Raw genomic sequence first — 26,748 nt, 5'->3', positions numbered from 1 at the left:
CTTGTCATTTTACTTTGGAATACATATTCCTCCCAGGTATATTTCCCATTAGTGATGTAGAAATCAATACCTTGTGATCTATTTATCAGTATTTTAGCAAAGTATTTGGAAATATATAATTCTATTTTTAAAGGTCTCTAACTACCCATAAAGTAGTGTTAACTCTCTGATTTAGATGTAGTATTACACTTCAGATAACACATAATTCTTCTTGTGCCACTAGTCTACTTCTGAGTTTGCTTGATATCATTTTAATGTGAAATAAAATGCACCATTATATTATATAAAAATCAACTGTATATTGGATGCAGTAGGAGGTACAACCTTTCAATTCCAGTCATGTGCAGGCGGATGTTAAAACAGCAAGAGTAAGTCTTTCCCTGAAATTAGATCTTCGAAAAGAAGCCTGCTTTTTCAAGTTTTAAATTTACCATGTGGTACATAAGTAAATCAGCGTATAATTCACTTTACAAAGTGTATTTGTTATCCACTGAACTGCTGCAAAGTTTAGACAGAAATTAAGGAAAGAACTTCAACCTTAATGAGACTTCCTTGCTTTTGTCAAATTCAGATGTTGTGCTTTTATTTACTTTTCCTCTAAAAGTAGAAAAATTCCATTAACTTTCACATTGATTGCCAGGCCATGTATGATGCCATTCAGAAGTTGGATAAGAAATTTGATCTGCTTCATCGAAAGGTTTCAGAAATGCAGCACACCCGGATGAAGCCATTGCTCCTCAAACCTGTGAGTATTAAAGATCTGAAATGTTCAGAGTCCCTTTACAAGCATGAGTAGAAATTAGAGGGTTAAAATCTCTCCTCACCTTCCACTGTGTTCAAAAGTGGATTTAGCATCCATTAGAGGCAGGTTATTATATACTTGGCATTTGTCAGCTCGGTCCTCTATCGGTGTAGTAGTGGGCAGAGTCAATTTGGTAGGCTTGGGGTTCTCAGGACAAATTTTTTGGTGGCCTCAGAATGCAGCCATCAACACTCTTTTTCCTAAAATACTTAATTCACTTTAGGAAAACCAAATAAATATGCACATATACATGTCCAAATCATTGTAATTTATTTATTGCTAGCTAGTAAGTCTGTTATGAAAAGTGACATTAACAGACACAAGTATCACTTTTCACAGAAAACTTACTCAGTCTTACCAAGCCTGGGGACAAATTAAGTCCTTGAGGAAGACCAGGGGAGATGTGGGTGGTGGGCTGGGGAAGGCAGCGAGGGCTTGAGCATGAAGTGCTGCAGCCAGAGCCCAAAGTCCCGCAGCCAGAAGTTGGGGCCCGAAGATGGAGCCCGAAGCCTTGTTGCCAGACCCTGGGGCCTGCTGCCACGCAGCCAGTGCCCAGGGCTAGAGCCCAAAGCCCCGCGGCTAGAGCCTGCTGCCTTGCCACCCCTGAGCTGAAGCCCAAAGTTAGAGCCCCCCTACCCCGGGAAGGTGGGGAACTCGATGGCTGCCTGCTCCTACGGCGTTCAGCCCCAGGTGACTCCAGAGGGGGGCAGGGCCCAACCCCGGCTGATGGCCCCAGCAACCAATGTCAAGGCTGTGCATCCAGAAGCAATAGGACTACTTTGTCCTCCCCACCCCACCCAATTACAGCCTAGGAGGCTGTGGCTGCAAGAAAAGCCCCTGGGAGCCACATGTGGCCATGGTAGCCACATTTGAGAAACACTGGAATAGGTGCTCTACAAATTCATTTACAGGAAGGTGGGGAAGAGAAACAGATTCAGGAGTTATACCATTAGCTAGTGTAAATTGGTGTAGCTCCTATGACTTCAAATGAGCTCTGCCAGTTTACCTGTGATGAGTCTCTGGCCTGTTAGTCGGCTGGTTTTTTGCTGACAGAGGATGAAAGTTTCTGCATAACTCACAGGTTGGCTGATATGATTTTTAAGGGAATTAACTACATTTAACTGCTTTCCTGTAAATGAACCGTTATCAAGTTATTGCACATTTAACATACTGTTAAAACAGACAGAATATTAAGACTCGTAATTTATTAGCAAACTGCGTTTAAAGGAAAAGCATCAGAGATGGTTCTTGAGAATGCTGAGAGAGCTGTATAGCCATCAACAGTACTGAACAGTTTCTCTGATGTAACGCTGTTCAGCAGCAGTGATGTCACGAGAACACAACAGAATGAAAGACCTTTAGTCTGTCTACCCATCACCAGAGCCACCAGGCCAGACAGAGAGAGAGGAGTTCTGAATGCTTTGCAGTTGATGAAACAGTATATTGTGGTTGTGATTGGTGTCCTGACAACTCTTTGGACTTGAATGTCCAATCATCCAAAACTCTCAGAGCAGAGACCAGTCTTGCCCACCACTGTGGAGCACTGGAACCCAGTGGCCTCTCTCTCACACTTCCTCTCTCTTCCCCCTCAACCCTCATGGTCACAGGGAACAGCAACTGCTTTAATGCTCTCCTGAGGCTAAAAATGACCTGAAAGAGATTTTTCAAAACATTTTAAAACTCTTTTTTGCTTCTTTTTGACGTATAAAGAAAACAATTCTAAGGCTATCCTTGTTTCCTTTTGTTTTTTATAATGCCTGCTGGTGTTTTACCTGAAGTTTAAAATATCAGAAATGTCAAAGATTCATAGATTATTATTATTCTTTAAAGCTAAAAGGGACCATTTTGATCATAACAAGGCATAGAAGAAATCTGGTAACTCCTGCATGTTGCCCAACAACATGTGGTTGAACTAGTGTGTATGTTTTAGATTGACATCCAGGCCCAAATGGATGCTAGACACTGTGGCACCTAACTTTTAGGCACCTAGGAAATCAATGGAACAACCATGGATCCACAAAGCCTGGGGAAGATAGGTGTCCTAGCATGTGATCCACAAAGCCAGCATGTAACCAATGGGAGAAGCCAATGACCAGGGTGTGTGCTAGACCCTACCGCTCTCAGAGATATAGGTGCCTCCCTGCAGCCTGGATTTAGGTGCTTATCTCTCTTAATAATCCACAACTGGGTCCGTCCCCATTTCCTGCAGTTGATTTAATGAAGAATTAAAGGAGAGTAATATAATTAATGCCAATCAACATAGATTTATGGAAAATAAACCTGATATGTTTTTGATGAGATTACAAGTTTGATTGATAAAGGTAACAGTGTTGACATCATTGACTTGGTGCCACACAACATTTTAATTAAAAAATCAGAAAGACTGCAGTTAATGCCAAAGGTTAAGGGGTGACTTGATTACTGACTATACATACTTATATAGGGAACAAATATTTAATCCTGGTCTCTTAATTTTAGCAGAGAAAGGTACAACAAAGTCCAATGGCTGGAAGTTGAAGCTAGACAAATTCAGACTGGAAATAAGCTGCACATTTTAACAGTGAGGGAAATTAACCATTGGAGCAATCTGCCAAGGGTTTGGGATGGATTCTCCATGTTGGACAATTTTTAAATCAAGATAGGATGTTTTTCTAAAAGATATGCTTTGGAATTCTTTTGAGGAAGTTCTATATCTGTTATATAGGAGGTCAGACTCGATGAGCACAGTGGTCCCTTTTGGCCTTGGAATCTATGAAACCATTTCTTGAAGGAATGAGTTAGGGCCTGCCTTACTCTGTACAAATGGAGGGAGATGGCAGGAGGTGGTGGTGTCACCCACCTTATACTTTTTAGATCAGTGGTTATAGAACTCATGTGGGAGACAGTCTTTCAGTGCCCCCGTCTGCCTGAGGGAGAGGATTTGAACAGGGATCTCCCACACCTCTTAGAAGACTGTTCTAATTCCTGAGCTATAGGATATTCTGATGTGGGGCTCCCTCAATCTGTCCTGTTAATGTTGTTGCACCTTGAATAAATACAGAATCATTGGACCACAGAGTGAAGTCCAGTGGTTTAGCACACCCACCTGGGAGACGGGAGACTGAGGGTGCAGTCCCCCTGTTCCAATAGCTGTTTCATTGTTTATACACAGTAGAACAACATCAATAGGAGAGACTGAGAAAAGCCCAACTGGAATATCTCAGTGGTTAGAGCACTCTCCTGAGAGCTGGGAGACTCCTGTTCAAATCCCTTCTCTCTGGGAAGGGGAACGCTCACCACCAGTGCTGCCTAGTGGCTGTGCCAGGGGTGCGGCAAGTTGGATGCCCAAGAGGAAGACCCCTTTCTTACTGCAGCAGTCTGTCCTTTAGTGACTCAGCTCTCCAGACAGGTCACACTTTCAGTCCACCCCTTTTGGGTTATGTTTCAAGAGTCTAATAATGGGGAAGTGTTCAGAATTCAGTGAAGGATTCAGGGCTTCCCCTGACGTCTTGTGGTCTGGACCTTTGTACCTTCACGGTCTTCCCCCAAATAGGTTCTCTGTCAAGGGACAGACTTTCATAGTTGTCCCACTTTAGGAGTTGGTAGGGGAAGCCTGGGTCTACCCTCTGCACTGGGCTCCGATCCAGGGCCCAATGGTAGCCAGCTAAGTCCTGCACCTTGTGGTGCTATGCAGCCGACTCCCTGGATATTTCCTACCTGTCCCTCTCTTCCTACAAGCTAAAGCAAATAGCTAAAACACAAATAAAGTTTCTGCCTTCAGAGAGTCACAGGTGCCTTCTTTATAGGCTTGGTTAGGTCACTATCACCATGCCTCAGGCACCGAGAGCTCCTGTGGTGCTCCTTTCCAAGGGTGTAGGCCAGCTCGCTTCCATTATCTGCTTGCCACTGAGCTACTCTGCTCCTCTTTTTAACTTCCTCCTCTAGCTTGTGCAGACTTTGCAAGTATTCTGGGACAAGGCTGGCTGGGCCCCGAGTACCTCTTTAGCCCTGTTCTTTCCAGTGTTGGGGGCTTGTACACCCCATCACACTCCCCCTCTGGTAGAGAGGGGGAGAACTGAATCTAGGTCTCCCATATGCTGGCTGAGTGCTGTAACTACTGTGCTAAAAGTTATAAAGTAGGTACGATCACTTTCTCTTCCTCCTCCTGGATTTTGAATCAATCCTGATCCAATAGGTGTGCTCAGAGCATGCCTACCGGACCAGACTCTTTAGGGAAGATAGATGATGTCCTCCCCTGCTTCGTGGGTCACACTGGGCTTAGGAAATAGACATCTGGACACACAGAGTGAGGCAGCAGTGTGCACACTCAGAAACATAGGCCCCTGGGAAACTTTTATCCTGAAAATGTAGGTGCTGAGGTGAGTTTAGGAACCCACAGGCTTACGTGGCAGTGGAGGAGAGATTGTGGATTGCAGTGCTGGCTAAAACTGGGATTTAGGGACCTAAATCTAGGGGTTAGGTGCTTAAGTCCCTTTGTGGATCTGGGCATATAACACATCCCTGTATCATCTGTTCCAATAGCTAATTATTCTTTCTGTTAAAAATTACATTTATTTTCCGTTTGAACTTTACTGACTTTAGCTTTTAAACTAAAGAGTCCTCTAGTCTCAGATAGCTTCTCCATGGGTAGGTAATTTTAGGCCATGATCAAGTTGTCTCTTAAACTTCTCCTTAATAAACAGAATAGATTGAGCTCCTTTAGTCTCTGATAGTAAAACATGTTTTCCAGGCCACAAATTATTGTTGTCATTTCTGACCTCCCCTGTTTTTGCTGGAAGAGTTGTTGGGTATCTTGGAGGATGTATATTTTTAGCGCTTATTACATAGCTGTTGTTGTTTAATAGTCTCACAAAGGCATTTTTTCTCCAAAATGTTGTTAATTGAAATTAAAGAATTTTTAGTAACACCTGTTTCTTCTTTCAATTGCTCCAGTTTTATTCCCTTAATGCAGTGTTGGGCAACCTGCAGCCCATCAGTGGCAGGCTGCGAGACTGTTTGTTTACATTGGCGTGGCCGCCTGCAGCTCCCAGTGGCCGTGGTTCACAGTTCCTGGTCAATGGGAGCTGCAGAAAGCAGCGGCCAGCACATCCCTGCGGCCCACGCCGCTTCCCGCAGCTCCCATTGGCCGGGAATGGCAAACCGCGGCCACTGGGAACTGCGAGCGGCCATGCCTGCGGACAGTCAGTGTAAACAGACTATCTCATGGCCCGCCAGCAGACTATCTCATGACCCGCCATCAGATTACCCTGATGGGCCACAGGTTGCCCACCACTGCTTTAATGTCATCACTTCACAAATCATTTCCAGTCATCATAGAGTCTTCCAGGTGAAATAGTGCCTGCACTTCTAATGCATCAAACAGATAAAAGGGTGTCAGGCTGAGACCAAACAAAACTTTTCTGCCCTACTTCATTGTAAAGAAACCAATCAAAATAAAAGGTGCAAAACCAAATGTTTTTCCTTTAATGCAGCAGCAGGAGCATCAACTTGTAGCTCAGCAGGTTGGTGACACAAACTGATGAATTTTTCAGCAACTATTGTACAAAAATATGCCCATTATCAACTACTAATGTATGTACAGTCTGTTCCTCAGCTCCTTCTTTAGCTCTTGAAGGAATGGTATGCTAGCAGGTGATTGGGAAGAACTTTAGAAGCAGGAAGCGAACACAAGAGAAGAATGCTATGTTGGTGTCTGGACTGTGGAAACCCACAAAGATAGAGTCCGAAAAACATGCAATAGTTAGATTCATGGTCAAGAGGTCAGAGCTATGTGAAAAGAGTCTTTGTGAAAGAGCTATGTGAAAAGAGTCTTTGTGAAAAGACTATAGTTAATGCCAGATGCTTAGGCTGAGATCTAATCTCTCTTGTTCATGAAGGAAAAAACAAAACAGATTTGTGCAGTTTTATGTTAATTATTGTTTTCCTATCACATTTGCAGAGGCCCATTGGATTTACATACAGAAGTTCCAGTCATTTACCCCATGGAAAAATTAGAGTACAGAAACCAATGGAAAGAGAGTCAAGTCTTCATATCTCCCCCCCGGGACAAGGAGGGCATAACCCATCAATGAGGGTTAGGCTACAAAAGAGCCATCTCCAGGCCAACTCTGCAATAAAACCTGTTCAACAAACTCTTCAGCTTGAATCACAGCAACCTGTGCTTAGGCAAAGCCCACCCCTACCTACTATAGTCTCCACTCACTCACTGCATCCACCATACACAGTGGCTAACAGGATCCCTGACCTTCCTCCACAACCAAGTCTTGTAACCACAGTCATGGAAAGCACTGCCAATGTAGCATCTTCAGGGGTGGGTTCCCCAATGGTGTCGTCGGTGATGCCAACCCCATCTGAAACTGGTTTGGGGAGAAGCACCATGATGATGAATTACAGGGCCACACCGGGAAGTGCGAATATTAGTAAAGAACTGCCATCTTCTTCTGTCTCTATCAATCCTAGTTTCGGTGAGTTACAAGTCACATATGCTCAGTATAGTAGAGTGGAAAATTACAGTGAATAAAATGCATGCATAAGGCCTCCATTTTTTTTCTTTAACAAAAATAAATGAGCAGAGCTGACTTTCTCCTTTTGCATTTTAAAAGTGGATTAATATTTAAAGCCTTCTGAATAAAGCTATTGGTGTGCATGATATACAAGAAGTCACTTTAACACCTGAAGTCAAATATTCAAAAAGTTAGTATGTACACTGTATTAACACACATACTCAGTTGATTCTTACATGTTACTGATTATTCTGATGTGCAGAATAACTTGAGCACTTTAACAAATCTTAGTTTTACAGCAGATATAATGCTTCAGGATTGCATTAAGAATGAGCCCTCTTCTTTCACTGTCCTACTGATACAAGCTTTTTTCATGCTGTCAGTGGTACAGAACAGCTAGGACTCCCTGCAAGTACAGTGAGCCAATATGTGACAGTAAAATCTCAGCAGCCATTACAGTGGAAGTGCAGCATATTAGAGTTTCTCTAAATCTAAAGATTTCCTTGGTAATGCTTTCATGTGAAAACTAAATAGCCTTGTATATAATAAAGACGTACGATAATTATATAAAGAGTATGTCATCCGTAAAGCAAGGTGTGGAACATAACTTACAGTATGTTCTTCATTTGAGAAAGCAACTTAATTGTTTTGTGTATAAGGAATGTTAATTCTTGAATGGGATAAGGAAGAGGTTCTCTAATGTTTTCATTCTGTGGACTGTTTTGTAAGAGAGACCCTCAAATGCTCCATTACTTATTTTTCCAAAATGTTTAATTCTGTGAATCACCAAAAAAAGCTCCATGAATCATTTCACCATAAGAGGCTGGGAATGAGTGACAGGGAATGGATCACTTGATGTTTACCTGTTCTGTTCATTCCTTCTGGCACTGGCCACTGTCAGAAAACAGGATACTGGGCTAGATGGACCCTTGGTCTGACCCAGTCGGGCTGTTATGTTGCAGGTAAGTACACATGACACAGGCAGATGTTAAGTCCCTTTATGATATACATATACCCTGAGTCATGCGGAAGGCAGCATTTATTTATTTATTTATTTATTTTATTTGCGTTTTCAATCACTTTCAGATTACCAATTATTTACGTTACGCTAAAAATAAGTGAAAGTGTTCAAAGGTGCCTCAACTTCTGTTTGTGCACACTTAATAAAATTGACACTCACACCTGATACCTTTGAGATGTTTTCTTGAAAATGTATATGCAAGTATCTGCACAAAGTAGGTCATTCTGAAAATTTTGTCTTTTACACATTTAAATGCTTTTTAAAAATGCTATTATTTAATCAGTTTTGGGTGCTTGATACAAATGAATGAACTTTTAAGAATGCTAATTTAGTCAGAATATACTGATGGAAGTTATTTCTGCATCTCCTGTAAGTGCAAAGATAGATAATATATAGTCGATCTAGTTTTGGTAATGAAAGGTTAGGAGATGTGAGTTTACTATGTCATAAAGGTAAAGAGAAAAAACGGTTTGGGGAAGAGCTCCTTCTTTTAACAGATTTGTGCTAATCTTTTAAAAAATGTTTTTGCTTTACAAAGAATATGTTGGTGACCCAAAGAGAAATGTAAAGGTTCTTGGAAACTATTTGATGAAAGCCCGACAAAAGACCAAACCGAAGTACGCAGCACGTTACCTAGTCCGTGTCTTGTTCCCCAAGGAAACGTTACTGTGTAGCATTATGGGTGTCAGTGCCCGGGGGCGCAGAACGTTGGATCCTAACAAGGTTGCTGCAGTTAGAGGTATGTTGACTTACAAAACGTGTAGAGTTCACTTTTCTTCCTTAGCAGTTTTCTTGGATTCTTAAATTATGACCCTTACATTGTGTCCTTCAGTCTACCTTTTTGTGACTCATTATCCAGCAACTATTATATTACCTGGTAGTGAATATTGCTCGACTCTGTACCTTTGAGTTCTGTGGGGAACTTTTTATCTAGTTACCCTCAAATGTTCATTGTAAACTCTTTCAATATTTATGATCGTTTCTCTAATTACTCTAATTTCATATTTTTCTCATTAATCAATCAGAGCTGATCATATTCATTTTATATTATGAGGCCATAACACACACAGGACACAAGTTAATGGACATGTCAGCATTTTTCTCCTAACCCTCCATTTCTTCCTTGTTTGAAAAGTGATGAGGGTGGCAACATTTTGAGAAATGCCCTTCCCAGCCCCAAACCCACGTGTGCCCACCTAAGCACACACTAGCTACTCCTTTTTGTAAGACTCACAAATCAGGCATTCATTTATTCTGTCTGGGCAGAAAGCAAACAATAGTTCATATGAATAACAGAATGATGTATGTTATCCCATTTGCGAGTCCTGTCATCTCTACTGATAGTCAGGTAGTTTGTTTGACAATTTCCATGAATCGACTAAGAAATATTGAATAAAGAAAATTTCCCTATACCTGATAAGGAGCACTTTTCTGATGCATCTTATTTTTGTAATGAGATGCAGAAGTATACTGCTGCCTACCTTGAAAGTACCAGTCTACCATAAATTTCCTTAATATAAACTAAAATCGAAAACTCATTCACAAATCTTGGTAAGCACTTGAAATTGATCTCATTGTGTTCGCTTATTTGACTAAAGCTCTTTTTAGTGCTTCTTTATTACATAGTTTAAAAGAGTTCCTACATTTTGTGTGCAGAATTTCTTGCAACTCATTTCCCAAATTATGACCTGAGTGAATATGGAAGAGACTGGAAAACCTGTATCACAAACGTCAATGCCATGATCCGCTGCTTACGCTGTGAAACCAAAATAAACCCAGTAAGTCATCTCCAGGTGTAATAGTTATTAATGAGAGAGTAAATGTTTCCTTACAGAATTAGATATATAAGTAAGTACCTCACCACCTGAGCCCCATAATTTAAGACTCTTTGGGACGTATTTTGTCATGGTTCAACACAGCTCCGCTGACACCAGTCACAATGGTATGTGTGAAACAGTGTCAGCATTTTTATATTTTATAATATTAACAAAAGACACACACATGCAAAATCCTAAAATGAAAATACAGTAATACTTGCCTATAGGTAGTAAAATTTGTTGCAACTTGTGCTAATTTTATAGAATAATTACCAATTTTATCAAAATTTTAAGTAGCTAGTTATTAGAAGACCTGTGTGATCTGAATTATTCCCAGTCATCTAACCATTTAAGAACATGAATAAATTTTTGCAGAATTGGGCCCCTGTATAACTAGCTACCCCACTCTCCCTGACTTCTATCAATAGTGCAGATTATCCCTTGTTAGAATTTATTCTTAAGAGCTCTTCATTAAGGATCAACTCAAACACTTTTAATGGCCATGTATTAATATTTACTTAAATAAAGTTACAAACAAAAAACCTTTAGCAAAAATTACTGTCGAAGAACTGTTACTAATATTTTATTTCTTACATTTTTCAGTATTAAACTATTTAAATAAAACCATTTGCAAGTGCCCTTGTTTGGTTAAACTAATGGAAAGTGTTTATCCTTTTGTTTATCATACCACTACTATTAGGGATACACAAATTTATCTTAACCTATTGATGGACAGTAAACTGTCTCCATGTCACTGGAATTTACCAATTAATGTATTTATAGTCTATTAAGGTTATTGAAAATTGAATGAAAACTCCCTTGTTATTTCCATCTATCAAACCCCTTCAGTCAGCGTCCTTCCAAAACAATCTGCACTGACTTCAGCAGTGTTTTCTGTTACTCTAAATTGTACAGCAGGATCCTTTCCCAGAAGCCTTAACAATTATTTCACTCCCATATCCTGAACTATGTTGCAATAGCTAGGGGCTCAAAACAGTGTTGGAAAGATGGCTTACAAGTTAAACCGTTATTTTGATGTGCAGAATCAGTGCTGCAGTTGTTCAGCTAGCTATAAAGGTTTCCCTGGGAAGTAGTATCTCTGAGACTTGTGTTGGGTGCAATAAAAGGATCAGAACTACTCTACCTACACTATAGCTCTCCTGGCCTCTTTAATTTAAACCAGGGATGTCGTCTGTCTTCCTATTGTTCACGGATAATAGTCACTGTTCCACCCAAAGTATCTCTAGCATGACTTCCAGCATTTCTCACTTTATCCATTTTTCCAACCCTTGGATCTTCAGTGTGTCCAGATTATGCTTTCCCAAGACTGTACCTCCACTGTATACTATCATAGGCCTTCTCACATCTGGTCACATATTTCCAGCCTTTGCATCACACTGATGTTTCACCCCAAGAACACCTGGAATTCCATGCAACTCAGCTTCCAAAGTGCGTCATTACACAAGGACCTCAACAATTGGCTGACATATGGCTCTTGTGGTTGACATGTATGGTTAACAATTTCTCAAATTTGTGGAATCTAATTTTCCTAATAATGTGGAAATAATTTGACACACTTAACTGGAAAACTGGTAGATTTCTTCCAAAGCATATGCTAATCCCATTCGTGTGTTTCAGGAGACTACTGAAGGGAAGGAGAAACCTGCTGACGCTCCAGACACATCCATTTGTGTGGATTTAAACTATAATGGGGAAGACAGTGACGTCAATTCTCAATCCTCTCAGAAAATGACCAGCTCAACAACAAACAGACTTCAGAATACCACATGGGATAAAGTCCCTGAGGTGTTCCATGCACCTTCATCCAATAAACTACAGTCTTTGGAACCAATGGGTAAGTTAGGAGACTTTCATCTTCTGGATTAACACAAATTGCATTTTATACAGTTGATTGAGAAGTAGCATATGTTAAGATTCCAAAACTGCTGTGCTAGTTTAAGTACAGGTAAGTGAAATCATTTGTGATATACAGCGCCTTGAATCCTACACAGTGGTAAATGGGGTTTACTGACCTACAGGGCTGCTTTCCATTTTTCCCAAGACAATCCTTCAGTACAGGTAGTATGTCCCCTCATGGCAAACAGACTCTGGCAACAGATCACCTGTGTTCCCTTTCACCCATGTCCTTATCACAAACACATTTGCACTGTTGCTGACTAATTAGATTGGCGATCTCATCTGTGAAATAGTCCATCTAACATTTCAGGAATTGATGCATTATTACCCCATTTTCCTACTTTATATGAGAAATAATAGATGTTCCAAGGCAGCTTGGCATATTAAAGAGGCAGAGAAAATTTCTATATCCTAATCTAACAGGCAGATCTGTCACTGTGCTAAACTTTATAACAATTTCCAATTTTTTATTTTCTTCCATTAATAAAAGTGCACAGTTTATAAATACACCAGTAAAACAAGATACTACGTGGCATGCAATGGCTATAGAGATCTTGGGGGGGGGGGGGGGGGGGGGAGGAATTCTCTGTGGCCAGTTCCCCAGGAGACAATTGATTGGGTGGGGCTTGTATAGGGCTTGAGCAGCCCACGAAAGAGGTGTCAGGACCCTCTTACTCAACAGGCCTCGTAATTGACTTTTTTACTACATATAATGTACTTTTTATTCAGTGTGTGGCTCACTTCTTCATTGAAATTAAGTTGTTTCAGAGTAATACAGAAGAATGTTCATTCTATTTTCATTCTCCACCCACAAGGTTTGAATCCTATCAGAAAGCAGCAATGCTTTTATTTCTTGGAAGAACTATTTATTTATTTTTAGATTAAATAACACAGTACAGGAAGCAGTCCTGAAGCAAGTCAAGTTGCATAACTAGCATTTCTGAAAGTATAACAAAAGCTCTGTTATGCTCCTGTACAGCAGAGCAAATATATATTTGAAATAAACTTTTTGGCCGCTTGGGGTGGCTTGCAAGTCTAAGCCATTGTGTTTAAAATACCTAGTGTTCCCAAATCCCACGTTCTACCTGCATTATTACAACCATTTTGATACATGGAGTTTTATGCATTACTGCATGTAAGACTCTTCACGGAGCAACTGTATGGGTCACACAGATAGGACCTTGATTTCTGAGGATCCCATCTCCTTTTCTAAAATTTTTCTTCTCCTCCTCCACATTCAGTATGTTGCACACTGATTGTCTGCCTAGCTAAAAAGTCTTCCAGTATAATGTGGTCCTTTTGAAAGCATGGTAAACACAATTTCTGCAATGAAAATAAAATATTTCTTTCTCCAACTTCCTCTCCAGAACATCTTGGGAGTCCATGGCGCAATGTTCAGTTGCCATTCTCAGTTATTTATGTAGCAAAGGGGAAGTCTCGGCCAGAGTTGTCAGCTCGCTATCTGATTCGCCATCTCTTCACAGAAGATGTATTGGTGAAGAGCAATGTGTATGGTAATTTGGAACGTGGCATGTGTCCACTGGACTGCAACAGGATCAATGCTCTCAGAGGTATACACAGCTAAACTTTCTTCAAAAGATGGGCTGGAGATAGTAATTTTTATTTAACCTTGTATTCATAATAAATCATGCAGCTTCCAAAACATTAATGAAGCTGCCATGAGATTAGAGGTACAACCAGTGGGAGGAATGAAGGGGGGATATATTTTTACCCCAACTCCTGATCTCTGCTAGATTACAAAACAAAACAAACCCTGTCCACATATTATCTCCCTAGACCATCTAGTCACTTTTATGTATTTCAACTTTTCCCATAACTTTTTAAAAATAGACTTCATCACCAGTCTAGCTTTGACCCTTGTAACTTAATGGTGAGTTTGACTGTATTCTATACTGAGAGAATGCACTTCTGAATACTTGTTTTGGCCCAGTTGTGTCCAAATAAAACATGCAAGCAAAACAGAGCTTGCATAAATAATTGATAATAATGCCCTGCTTATCTGGTTATTTATCTTTAGACTTCCTTCAAGAGAACTACCCATCCTTTGATCTAAAGGAAACTGGATATGATTGGAAAGCATGTGTGGCTGCCATAAACAGTACAATCCGCAGTCTTAGACATGACCATAAGAAGGCTGCAATTGGAGTCCGAAAGAAAGTTTTGGCCACACCGCCATCAAATGAAAAGAGTCCTTCGCAAAGCCCTACTTCAGTAAAGCCATATGAAAGTGACACTATCAACCTTACAGACTAAAATGCTACATGTCTTACAACCATCTGACATCTAGCTGCAGTCATGCTGTAGGTTGTCCAAAATACTATACAGAAGTCCATCTTGTCGGGTTGTCCCCCGCACTATATAATATACTCCACGAGGCCAAAATGGCAGAAGACCTGGGGTCCCTCCCTTCTTGAGTCACTGGCACTCATTCCTATCGTAGAGATGCTTTACTCCATTCACAGTTGGTTGCATGATGGGCACTTGTCTGACAAGCACTTACTTTCAGTGAAGTATTGACCCCAGAAGAGATCACTTTGTCTTGAGGAAGTACACTGCACAGAACAGGAAAGAGAAAATGATTATCCCCCGAGCAAAAGAATAAGGATTTAAAAGCCTATCTGGGTCAAGCTTGTTATGTTTAGGGAAGGAAACTTGTTCTAACAGCTGGATAATATCGAAAAAATGTATAACTTAGAAAGGAGAGTGTGATTGATATTGCACCACTTTAAGTTGTCAGACATCTCGTTTTCTTCTCCCATCCTACAGCAGAGATTTTGTTGTAGGATAAGGGAAGATGAGGGCAACTACAACAAATACAATTGCGGGTAAGTAATAATTTTCCTCTTCCTGATGGTTGGCTCTTGTCTGGAATGAATATTAAGAAAGAATATATATACAAAAATATTCTGGTTTTCTTTTACTCAATGTAAAGAACAAAATATATCCTTTTGAAGGGATAATCAAGAACTAGCATACCAACATAACCCACTGTTCCATGTTTGTTACATGTCCCCCTCTGTCTAATCCACTGAAGGTAGGAGTCTGAGCTTCCAGCTAGAGAACTTGGGTCCTGATCCACCGATTAAAACAATGGAAGGCTTTCCATTGGCTTCATTGGGCACAGCATCAAGCCATTGGTCCTTTAGCTCAAGCTAAAGAGACTCGTGCTTTAGCTCTGTATGTCCTGGGTCATGATTAAGATGACAATTGTTACACCTATCTAGACTCACCTGTAATAGTCACAACTTTTAGGTTTCTGGGCAGTTTGTGTGAAATATCAAGCATATTTGCTCCGTTTTTTGTAGGTTGTTCGTAATTAGAAGCATTTGACATCCCAACCTTACAAAGTCAAACCCTGAAAGGTGAAAATGCAGACTCTCTTTTCAGACATTGTCTCCAAGATAGTCAGGATTGCTGGGCTTTGTCCCTCAGAAATAGTTACATATGTTCCTCTTTTCCTCCCTCCTTCATAAGATTTTATACATAATATGTTAATAAAGCATCTTATTTTTAAATTACTTGACTGTAATAGTCATCATAAATATGTGAATAGAAAATAACTTTCCTTCCATTTTTTACATGACTGTATATACATTTAGGCTTAAATGAATCATTTGAATGGATTTATTTTCACTATAGATTTTATGCCATTATTGTTTAGTCCTCAAATTAACATTTGAAATAGGTGTTCTTGTTTATGACCAGCAAACTATCATTATTCTTCATTAGGATCCTCCTTGCAAAATACCAACAATTTTAGAATCTAGTCTGTAGGTATTTCCAGTTACAGAAATCAGAAAAATACCAAAAATGCTTAGATATTTTTTTCCAGTATTTGTAGAGAATTTTTCCACTGTCATTCGCAGATGTGAATGTCAGAATGGCATATTTATAGATCTAGCTCACGAGCACTGACTTCTGTCAATGTGATGTGTACCTCTATCTTCCATTTTGAAGAGACCCAAGTAACTGAACAAAAAATAATAGTTTCCTCATAATTGTACCAATTTTTGTTAACTTTTGTAAAATGTATTTTGTCCTTAGGAAAGAATATTTTACAAATAAAGCTAGAATATATTTGCTCCTTTCCTGACTGAACGTGTATTAAATACTGGTGTTTCTTGTTTGGGGACCATGGTTGAAGGGTAGTTTTACATAGAAAGGGGTTTTTTGGTTTCCTATCTGGGGCATGGGCTTTGGGAAGCGTTTTTGCCTGAGATTAGCTGGCTGCTTCTGCACATGTTGTAAAAACTGATTATTTTGGCTATCAAAATCATAGGTAACCAGATAACATGTTGTTTACATGAGGAAGTTGCAATGGGTTAACTAGAGGGATAACTTTAAACTGATTTAGTTAAGCCAGAGCAAACCCTTGTATGGAAATGCTTGTTTGGGTTTAGCTTAGGTCGATTAGGAATCTGTTTTAAGATAACCAAAAACAAGCCATCATAAACTGAAATAAGCATGTCTGCAAAGTTACTTGTACCAGTCTAAATAAATCAGTTCAGGAATTAATTTAAACTGGTGTGACTTTCTTGCATAGACAAGATCTTATTCTGACATGATTTCAGAATGTAGTTTTGAAACTAGATTCAAGGTACTCATTTCAGCATCTTTATACATCAGACTTAGGCCTGGTCTACACTACGCGTTTAAACCGATTTTAGCAGCGTTAAACTGATTTAACGCTGTACCCGTCCGCACTACGAGGCCCTTTATATCGATATAAAGGGCTCTTTAAATCGGTTTCTGTACTCCTCCCTGACGAGAGGAGTAGCACTAAAATCGGTATTACCATATCGGATTAGGGTTAGTGTGGCCGCAAATCGATGGTATTGGCCTCCGGGCGGTATCCCTCAGTGCACCACTGTGACCGCTCTGGACAGCAATCTGAATTCGGATGCACTGGCCAGGTATACAGGAAGAGCCCCGCGAACTTTTGAATTTCATTTCCTGTTTGGCCAGCGTGGAGCTCAGATCAGCACAGGTGACCACGCAGAGCTCATCAGCACAGATAGCAATGCAGTCTCCTGAGAATAGAAAAAGAGCTCCAGCATGGACCGCACGGGAGGTACTGGATCTGATCGCTATATGGGGAGAGGATTCAGTGCTAACAGAACTCCGTTCCAAAAGACGAAATGAAAAAATATTTGAAAAAATTTCCAAGGCCATGATGGAAAAAGGCCACACCAGGGACTCAGTGCAGTGCAGAGTGAAAGTTTAAGGAGCTCAGACAAGCCTACCAGAAAACCAAAGCAGCAAACGGAAGGTCCGGGTCAGGTCTGAAAACATGCCGCTTCTACGCTGAGCTGCATGCAATTTTAGGGGGCTGTGCCACCACTACCCCACCCCTGTCCATGGATTCCGAGTTGGGGGTTGTAACCTCAACCATGGCTGAGGATTCTGCGGAGGGGGAAGATGAGGAGGAGGAGGAGGAAGAGGAGGACGACCTTGCAGAGAGCACACAGCACTCAGTTAGCCCCAACAGCCAGGAGCTTTTTGTGACCCAGACGGAATTACCCTCCCAGCCCTCCCAAGCCCAGACAGTGAAGCCATGGAAGCGACCTCTGGTGAGTGTACCTTTGTAAATATAAAACATGGTTTAAAAGCAAGCTTTTTTTAATGATTGATTTGCCATGAGGACTTGGGATGCATTCGCAGCTAGTAAAGTTACTGGAAAAGTTTGTTAACATGTCTGGGGATGGAGCGGAAATCCTCCAGGGACATCTCCATGAAGCACTCCTGGAGGTACTCCAAAAGCCTTTGCAGAAGGTTTCTGGGCAAGGCAGCCTTGTTCCGTCCGCCATGGTAGGATACTTTACCACGCCATGCATGTAGCAAGTAATCGGGTATCATTGCATGACAAAGCCTAGCTGCGTATGGTCCCGGTGATTGCTGGCATTCAAGAAACATCCGTTCTTTATCTCGCTCTGTTATCCTCAGCAGAGTGATATCATTCATGGTAACCTGGTTGAAATTCAGGAATTTAATTAAGGGGACAGAGCTGGCCATTTTCCTCCTGGGCTGTTGCTTAAAAGAAATCCTTCTTTGCACATAGCCAAGCAGGGGGAGGGGAGGAAGGATAGCGCTGAGCTTTTTTGCATTTGGCTAGCAGGAATCTTCCCAGCTACCAGCCATGCGGTGGGGGGGGGAAAGGGGGGTGATTATCAGTGATCTTCCATGATACCCGCCGTGCGGTGAGGGGAGGGGTAAAGCAGTCATCCTAGAGAATTGGATGTGGGGGGGGGTTGGCTTCTGCTGCTGCATGTTAACAGGAAAGAAGCATCAGAGGGCACTGTGTATATGAAGGCTGGAGAAGCCGAAAGACAATGGCTTACCATGGCCACATGCAAGCTGAATTCTGATGCCCGGACCCGCGTCTGTGAGATCTGTAACACCAGAGCCACAGGCACTCAATATTAAGATGCAAACTGTGACCTTGTAGTGAAATCACATGTGGTATGTAAGGTGAATAGTGTTGTTCACTGTGAAAGAGTATGACCATTGTTCTGTAAAATGTATCTTTTTAAATACTTCTCTCCCTTTTTTCCCTCCCTCATGTAGCTGCACATTTTTCAAGCCTCCCTACTCCATCCCGAAGGCTATCTCAGATAAGGTGGAGGAAAAACAAGACGCGAGACGAAATGTTCTGGAAAATCATGGAAGTAACCCGCAATGAAAGAGCTCATCTGGATGAATGGAAGGATGTGGTATCAAATTACAGGAAAGATGCCAGTGAACGTGAGGACAGGAGGAATGCTTGAGATCAGCGGTGGCAGGATGCAACGCTGGAGCTGCTGCGTGATCAAACTGATATCCTCGGACGTCTGGTGGATCTTCAGGAAGAGCAGCGGGGTCACAGAGTGGTGCTGCAGCCCCTGTGTAACCACTCTCACCACTCACCATGTTCCATATCTTCCTCACCCAGACATGTAAGAACGCGTGGGGGAAGGCTTCATGCACCCACCCACTCCACCCCCGTGGACAGTCCAACCAAAAGGCTGTCATTACATTGAAGTGTGTTTAATGGCCTTTTCCTTCCCTCCTATCCTCCTCCCAAACCACACCCAGGATACCTTGTCAGTTCTCTGCCTCTTTTTATAATTATTTTTTAATAATGAATAAATGATTTTTAAACGATAGTGACTTTATATCCTTAAGCAAGCTGTAATCGAATGGGGAGAGTGGGCTGCTTACAGGGAAGGAGTCAGTGGGGGGGAGGGGGGCGTTCATGAAGGGGAAACAAACACAGCAGTCACACCGTACCCTGGTCCATGATGAAACTCGTTTTTCAAAGCTTCTCTGATGTGCACCACTTCGTGGTGTGCTCTTCTAATCGTCCTGGTGTCTGGTTGCGCGTAATCAGCGGCCAGGTGATTTGCCTCAGCCTCCCACCCCGCCATAAAGGTCTCCCCCTTACTCTCACAGAGATTGTGGAGCACACAGCAAGCAGCAATAACAAAGGGGACATTGGTTTGGCTGAGGTCTGAGCGAGTCAGTAATGTGCGCCTTTAAACAGCCAAATGCACATTCTACCACCATCCTGCACTTGCTCAGCCTGTAGTTGAACAGCTCCTGACCACTGTCCAGGCTGCCTGTGTATGGCTTCATAAGCCATGGCATCAAGGGGTAGGCTGGGTCCCCCAGGATAATGACAGGCATTTCAACATCCCCAACTGTTGTTTTCTGGTCTGGGAAGTAATTCCCTTGCTGTAGCAGTTTAAACAGAGCAGTGCTTCTGAAGACACGAGCGTCATGAACCCTTCCTGGCCATCCCACGTTGATGTTTGTGAAACGTCCCTTGTGATCCACCAGTGCTTGCAGCACCATTGAAAAGTACCCCTTGCGGTTTATGTACTGGGTGCCCTGGTGCTCCGGTGCCGAGATAGGGATATGGGTTCCATCTATCGCCCCCCCCACAGTTAGGGAATCCCATTGCAGCAAAGCCATCCACTATGACCTGCACGTTTCCCAGAGTCACAACCTTTCGTAGCAGCAGCTTAAGGATTGCTTTGGCTACTTGCATCACAGCAGCCCCTACAGTAGATTTGCCCACTCCAAATTGATTCCCGACTGACCGGTAGCTGTCTGGCGTTGCAAGCTTCCAGAGGGCTATTGCCACTCGCTTCTCCACTGTGAGGGCTGCTCTCATCTTGGTATTATGGCATTTCAGGGTAGGGGAAAGCAAGTCACAAAGTTCCATGAAAGTGCCCTTACGCATGTGAAAGTTTCACAGCCACTGCGCATCGTCCCACACCCGCAAAACTATGCGGTCCCACCAGTCTGTGCTTGTTTCCCAGGCCCAAAATCGGCGTTCAGTGGCTAGAACCTGCCCCATTACCAGCAGAATCTCCAAAGCGCAGGGGCCCGTGGTTTGAGATAATTCTGTGTCCATGTCCTCGTCACTGTCGTTGCCGCGCTGCCGTAGCGGCCGCCTCCTCGCCTGGCTCTGCAGGTCCCGGTTCAGCATAGACTGCATGAGAATGCATGAGGTGTTTACAACGTCCACAATTGCGGTATTGATCTGAGCAGGTCCATGCTTGCTGTGCTATGGCATTTGCAGAGTTCACCCAGGAAAAAAGGCGCGAAATGGTTGTCTGCTGCTTTCACAGAGGGAGGGGTGAGGCTGTACCCAGAACCACCCGCAACACTGTTTTTGCCCCATCAGGCACTGGACTGTCAACCCAGAATTCCAAGGGGCGGGGGAGACTGCGGGAACTATGGGATAGCTACAGGATAGCTACCCACAGTGCAACGCTCCAGAGATCGACGTTAGCCTTGGACTATGGACGCACACCATTGAATTAATGTGCTTAGTGTGGCCGCGTGCATTCGACTTTATACAATCTGTTTTACAAAACCGGTTTATGTAAAATCGGAATAATTCTGTACTGTAGACGTACCCTTAATGGGCAACTGATACAATTTAAGTCCAGAGGCCACTGCATGTCTACTTAGTAACTGTAACTTTTAGAAAACTGAAACTGTTGTTGATGCATCCATTGCAGACGTGTGAATGATGGTGAGTATAGTTTTTTCACATTTTAATGCAGTCCAGTTTTTAAAAGAGAACATGGATATGAAAAAAGAAAATGCAAGTTTGAAGAACATCCAAATGTAGCCATGAAACCTGGGTTTTGCTCATATGTTACACTGAGACTGAAAAGAGCTATTTATCTAAAACATTCTAGAATGAATTTACAGCTGAAGATTGATTCTACAAAAATACAATGATACAGAAGTAAGTATTGCAACAAATTTGGGGCTTGATCCTGCAGTCCCAGCTCAAACTATGGACCTTAATGGAAGTTTTGTTTAGGGCCTGCAGAACTGAGCCCTTCAGCATTAATTTCAAGATCACCACTCTCATGGGAAAACCTGGAGCAGGAGCAAGAACATCTCCACAAATATTCCCTCAGTTTCCAATATATTGTTCCTGTGGGATTCACAGAAAGAGTTGGGGGAGGGCCTTCCTCTGAATTCTTAGATCTTGGGGGTTCTGCTGGAGGTTATAGCCATTTACATGGAGGTGGTCTGTCTTCAGAACAGAATGTTGGGTGCCTTCCTCCAGCTCCCAGGCAGCACAGCTTCATTGCAAGTATGTTACCAGACACTCCGACTCACCACACCCCTAGAATTTCCCACCACGCTGCCAAGGATGCATGGGTGGGTGCGAGAGAGAGAGAGGAAGAGAAAAACAGTGAGCATAACACATCCACCTCCCTATGCACAGCAACCCCATTAAGGTCTCGCGGAGGGATATTGGGAAGGATTGTGCTATGGAAGAAGGACGAGATCTGTGTGCTGATGGGCCCCATGGAATGAGCTAATTCTAACTCTTCCTGTCCTCCGTTGCAGGGATGTATGCGTGTTTCGGAGAGCAATTGGGGTCTGGAATTCCATGTTGGTTGCATTCAGTTATGCAAATTTGAAGGCATGTGTTGAAAATATCCAGCTTGTGGGCAGACTCAGATGTAGTAGGTATAACTCGTTCCTTAGAACAATAATATCAATGTCTCAAAAGAAAAATCTAAAATAAGTTACTGAAATGAATATATTGATACAATTTATGTCAATACATACAGATTCTAGTAAACCAATGTTATATGCTAACAACTTTTTAGTTACTAAATGAATTAAATGCAAATTAAACAGTGGATCAGAAGTTACTTTCTTACAGATGCATTAAAAGATGGTGTCTATGTATAGAACATAAGGGAATATAGCAAAATCAAGGCACTAGGTTTAATGCTGGAGGAATCTGGGGTTGGAGTGCATTAATTCTCTATACCCACTCTGTCCTTGGCACTTCTGGGATCACCAACCAGGGTGCTAATTGTGATGGTGGATTTTTTGATCTTTGTAATAAAAAAGCATCATTGCAGTTACATCTCTGTTAAGAACTGCACTGATTATCAAAAAGGGGAGTGGAGTCTACATTCTGAGTGGATCTAGCAAAAATGCAGTAATATGTCCTGTTATGTTTCTAAAGCAAGATGAGACTTCAATGGTGAATTTAACTTCGAAATTTAAAACCACACAGTCAAATTTTCATTAACCAAAGGTCATTTCCCATGCAGTACTATTCACTTTGGTGTACAGCTGTTTTTACCAATTATGTAGTTAACCTTCAAAAGCTGTTCCAATTGTACTTTTCAGTGGCAACTGTTAATGTCACCGAGTCTTCAAAGATGAATAAGTTGCTTGTATCTCATACAGGTTTGGATTTTCTTTGTTTTGGTGTTAGTGCATGTTCTCCCTTACCATTTGTTTGGTTAGTTTGGTCAGAGGAGGAGTTCAGAATGTGATATAATATAGATACAATATTTTGCACATTTTTATTGCTGGCTCATGTTTATAAGAGTTCTTTGATGTAACAGTTACTTTGTACTTCACTGATGTAATCACTGACTCAGTTTCAACAGAGTGACATTAGGGCATGGAGCCAGCCAAGAACTGCTGACTTTAAATGCTCTTTTTGTTGTGAGTTTGATTAGGTGCTTAAGCATTAAAAAAAATTTAAAACTTGCTTATAACTTCATGTTAAAATCCTTTTGGTCATTTAAATGCAAGGATAAGTATGATCATATTTACTATTGTTTTGAATTCCCTTTCACACTGTAGGATTTTCTAGAAAGACATGAGACCATCCAATTAGAAGTGCTTACAGCACCATCTAGCAAGGGCCTAAATATGTTCCATGTTTAAAGGATAATAGTAAGCATTTTCACAATAAACATGCAGTATTGTGAGTTTCATTTTTATCTGAAATACAGATTTCAAATGCTCAGCTTGACACCTCTTGGATAGAGCTGGTCAAAAAATGTCGATTTTTTTTTTTTTTAAACTGAAAGAAGACCTGCTCCAAAAATGATTTTTTATTTTTTAATTTTTGTTGACATTTTGCAATTGAAAACATGAGCAAAATGTTTCTCTCTTTTTTAATGGAAGCTGGGGGTTGGGTAACATTATAGAGATAGAAATAGATGGTTTATTAAAATAATTAATTTAAATATAAATCTGGATATCCATTTCTGAATAGTGGCTTGCTGAAATATCTTGAAAACATGCTGAAGCAACACCTGGCATATATGCTGAAAAAAGAAAAAAGGCAATGGATCAGGCCCTGGAAAAGTCAATGAGAGGCTTTTAGCTGACGTCCAATGGGCATTGAATCAGGCCTTCAGTCAGCTGTATGGAACAAGTGGTCATTTTGAACATTTTTGTAATTAGTTGGGATGTTTTCTCATAAACTATTTCTGGTAAGAAAATCTAAAAGTTTTGCCACAGTAAGGACTTCAGAGTTGTGTCCACAATGAGAACGTATTAAGCCAGTGCCGAAGGACAGTTTTGTTAAAGGAGGTATGTAATTCTCCAAGCTCCTGTCTTTGGACACAGAAGTTGCCAACTACAGATGAAAACGTACAGTACTAGTGAAATACCATCCTTTTTATTCTTGATATTGAATTCAGTGCAATAGAGTATTTAATGGAGGCTTTGCGCAGACTACAGTGGAATGGTGTATTTTTAACACGTGGTAACTAACAGTCTGAAAAGTCTAGCGCAGCCTTTTTTAGTATAGTTGGTCCAATAAAAGATACTACCTCACCCACCTTGTCTCTCCGCTGCCTTATTTGCATGATATGTGTGCAATATGTGCTAAGCTGGTTAAAAGTTAAAGCTTAGGCTCCATGCGGTATGCCTTTTCTAGACTAGATATTTTTTTAACACATTAACGTATGCTAACATCCTACCTTTAAACCTTAGTCTAGACAAAGCCTTGGAGGTGGTTGACACCAGGAACTTACATCAGCATAGCTACTTCACACGGGTTGTGAAAAATCCATACCCCTGAGCAACAGGGCTTAAGCCAAACTACCACCCAGCATTAAGAGCGCTAGGGCGATGGAAGAATTTTTCTGTTGACCTAGTTACTGTCTCTTGGGGAGGCAGGGCTGTCCAGAGGGTGGGGCAAGTGGGGCTATTTGCCCCAGGTCCTGCAGGGACCCCCGTGAGACTTTTTCGGAGCCCCTGGAGCAGGTTCCTTCACTCGCTCTTGGGGGGCCCGGAAAACTGTCCCGGGGCCTGGGCCCCCGGAGCTTCTTCCGCTCTGAGGCTTTGGCAGCAATTTGGCGGCGGGGGGTCCTTCCACTCCAGGTCTCACTGCCAAAGTGCTGGGTCTTTGGCGGCAATTCGGTGGCAGGAGTCCCTGCCGCCGAAGACCCCAGGTCCCCTGAATCCTCTGGGTGGCACTGTGGGGAAGTGGATAGTGTCTTTACTGAAGCACTACAGTAGCACCACTGTAGCACTTCAAGGTGGAGAAGCCCTTATTGTTTGCAGGAATTCAGACTGTTACTTTACGTGGTTTCCTTATAAAGTTTGGCCCTGCAGGCTACTGAGATTGGACGAAAGAAGTGCAGAGGATAGGGCTAGCACCGAGTAGGCCTGATCCTATGGCCTTTCCTCACACAAGCAGTCCATTTTAACAATTCTCACTTTTCAGAGAGGACCTGCATTTTAAGTGTAATTCTCCATGTGCAAATAGTGACCCTTATGTTACATAGTGCTTCCTGTGAGATGCTGGCCACCCTCAACTCCTCTTGAAATCAATGGAAATTGGATTGGGAATTACAATTATTTCAAGATCTTCATGCCACCTGCAGTATGTATTGCCATAAAAAGTGTGCCAAAAAGCAGACACCAGGAGAGATTGATAATAGAGGGCAGCCATGAGGGACTGCCACAGAAGTGCTTCTAGAAGTTGTCATGAAACTATTTCACAACCAGTTCCGTGTCTCATGATGTATTCTGGGCACAATGTTGTTATTGGCCCATTAGCTAGAAGTCGCCTCAACTACCTTCACTTGGATAGACCATAACAAAGCACCATGCTCTACAGGTGCCCCTGTCTCACAACCCTGGCATGTAGCATGCAGGACGGGGCCCTTAATCAGGACAGCCATTTCATCCAGATGTTTCCCTGTTCATCAATCAGGGTTTCTCAATTAAGAGGAATCTATGTGGTAGCAAAAAGACAGATGTGTCTTGTCTATTTCAGTATTTACTATTCCTGGTCTAATACCCTGAGCTTTGAAAACCTGCTGATCATTAATTTTCTAGTAGCAATTGTGGCCCAAGAAGTTAACATTATGTTTGTCTGTAATGTTGGCTTAGTTACTTGACCCCTGTCCCTTTCTACTCAAGCTGAGGAACAAAGCACAGTTACCAGGAGGACTGTTGGGTCATGCATCACTCAGAGTATGCTAAGCGCACCACTTCTTCAGCCTGTAATTTAGGGACAGGATATTGGCTGTAGCTCATACAAACCTTATACTAATAGTGCATAGCTCTTGTATCGCCATGCTCATTGGTAGACCTCAAAGTACTTTATAAAGGAGGTTGGTATTATTATTCCCATTTTACAGATGGAGAAACTGAGACACCAGGAGGAAAATGCACAAGGTCACTTAGCAGTTCAGTAACAGAGCTTGGAATTGAGTCCAGATCTCCTGAGTTTAGTCTAGTGCCATACCTACTGTGCCACACTGCCACCCATGAAATATTTCACTGTTGGCTTGTTCTCTCCACTTCCTCTTTGTTTTTCTTCACTTTATTTTATTTGTGTGGCAGGGACCCTCATCCAAGTCTTCTCTGCACTGTACAAACATATAGATATAGTCCCTGCCCCATGCAGCTCACAATGTAAGTTAAATGTCTACAATCAAAGAGGCAAGTTTATCTGGCCCAAATGCAGTGGAACAGTAAAGACCATCTGTCCTATATTGCCTTATGGGAAAAGCTCAACAACAAATATAACCACGAAGAAAGACATGGCTTGGTTACTTGCTGATGGTTCAGTGATCTGGATTCATGGTAGTATCCTTGATCTTCCTCCTATCTTGCCCCATTGGAGTCAGGAGTCTTCACTGGGATTTGGCAACAGATGTATAAAGAGGGATTGTCTGAGTTATCTGATCCACAGGATAATTCCCTTCCCTTTAAGCAGTTACGCTGGCAGGAAATTTGGGGAAAAAAGGACTGCAGAAGCCATTTAGGTTGACTTGATAACCTGTTTGTATTTTAAATGTGGAGGTTCTGTCTCCTATAATCTTGGTTAAGGGAGTAGAAGAGAAGAAAGCAGAGAAAATGCAATGCCCTGATGTCTGT

At 41.8% G+C, this 26,748-nt stretch overlaps 1 protein-coding gene across 10 annotated transcripts in view; it reads left to right on the top strand.

The window, feature by feature from the left end:
- BEND2 (BEN domain containing 2) overlaps positions 1-19,211 on the top strand; it is a 37,028-nt gene extending 17,817 nt beyond the window's left edge. For 9 of the 10 annotated variants that reach the window (XM_050963692.1, XM_050963655.1, XM_050963673.1 and 6 more), the window contains 7 exons: positions 641-745; positions 6,741-7,266; positions 8,865-9,065; positions 9,983-10,104; positions 11,782-11,998; positions 13,428-13,631; positions 14,099-16,168. In XM_050963692.1, coding sequence (XP_050819649.1) covers positions 641-745; positions 6,741-7,266; positions 8,865-9,065; positions 9,983-10,104; positions 11,782-11,998; positions 13,428-13,631; positions 14,099-14,334 — 1,611 coding nt within the window. In that variant the 3' untranslated portion in view covers positions 14,335-16,168. Of the gene's footprint in view, positions 1-640; positions 746-6,740; positions 7,267-8,864; positions 9,066-9,982; positions 10,105-11,781; positions 11,999-13,427; positions 13,632-14,098; positions 16,169-18,645 lie in introns of those variants that run through there. The other variant, XR_007775683.1, reaches the window with a different exon arrangement.
- The last annotated feature ends 7,537 nt before the right edge of the window (positions 19,212-26,748 follow it).

The sequence above is a fragment of the Gopherus flavomarginatus genome, chromosome 1 (genome assembly GCF_025201925.1).
Source record: "Gopherus flavomarginatus isolate rGopFla2 chromosome 1, rGopFla2.mat.asm, whole genome shotgun sequence".
Taxonomy (NCBI): Eukaryota; Metazoa; Chordata; order Testudines; family Testudinidae; genus Gopherus; species Gopherus flavomarginatus.
The sequence above is the reverse complement of the archived record's forward strand: the minus strand, read 5'-3'. Positions and strand labels throughout refer to the sequence as shown.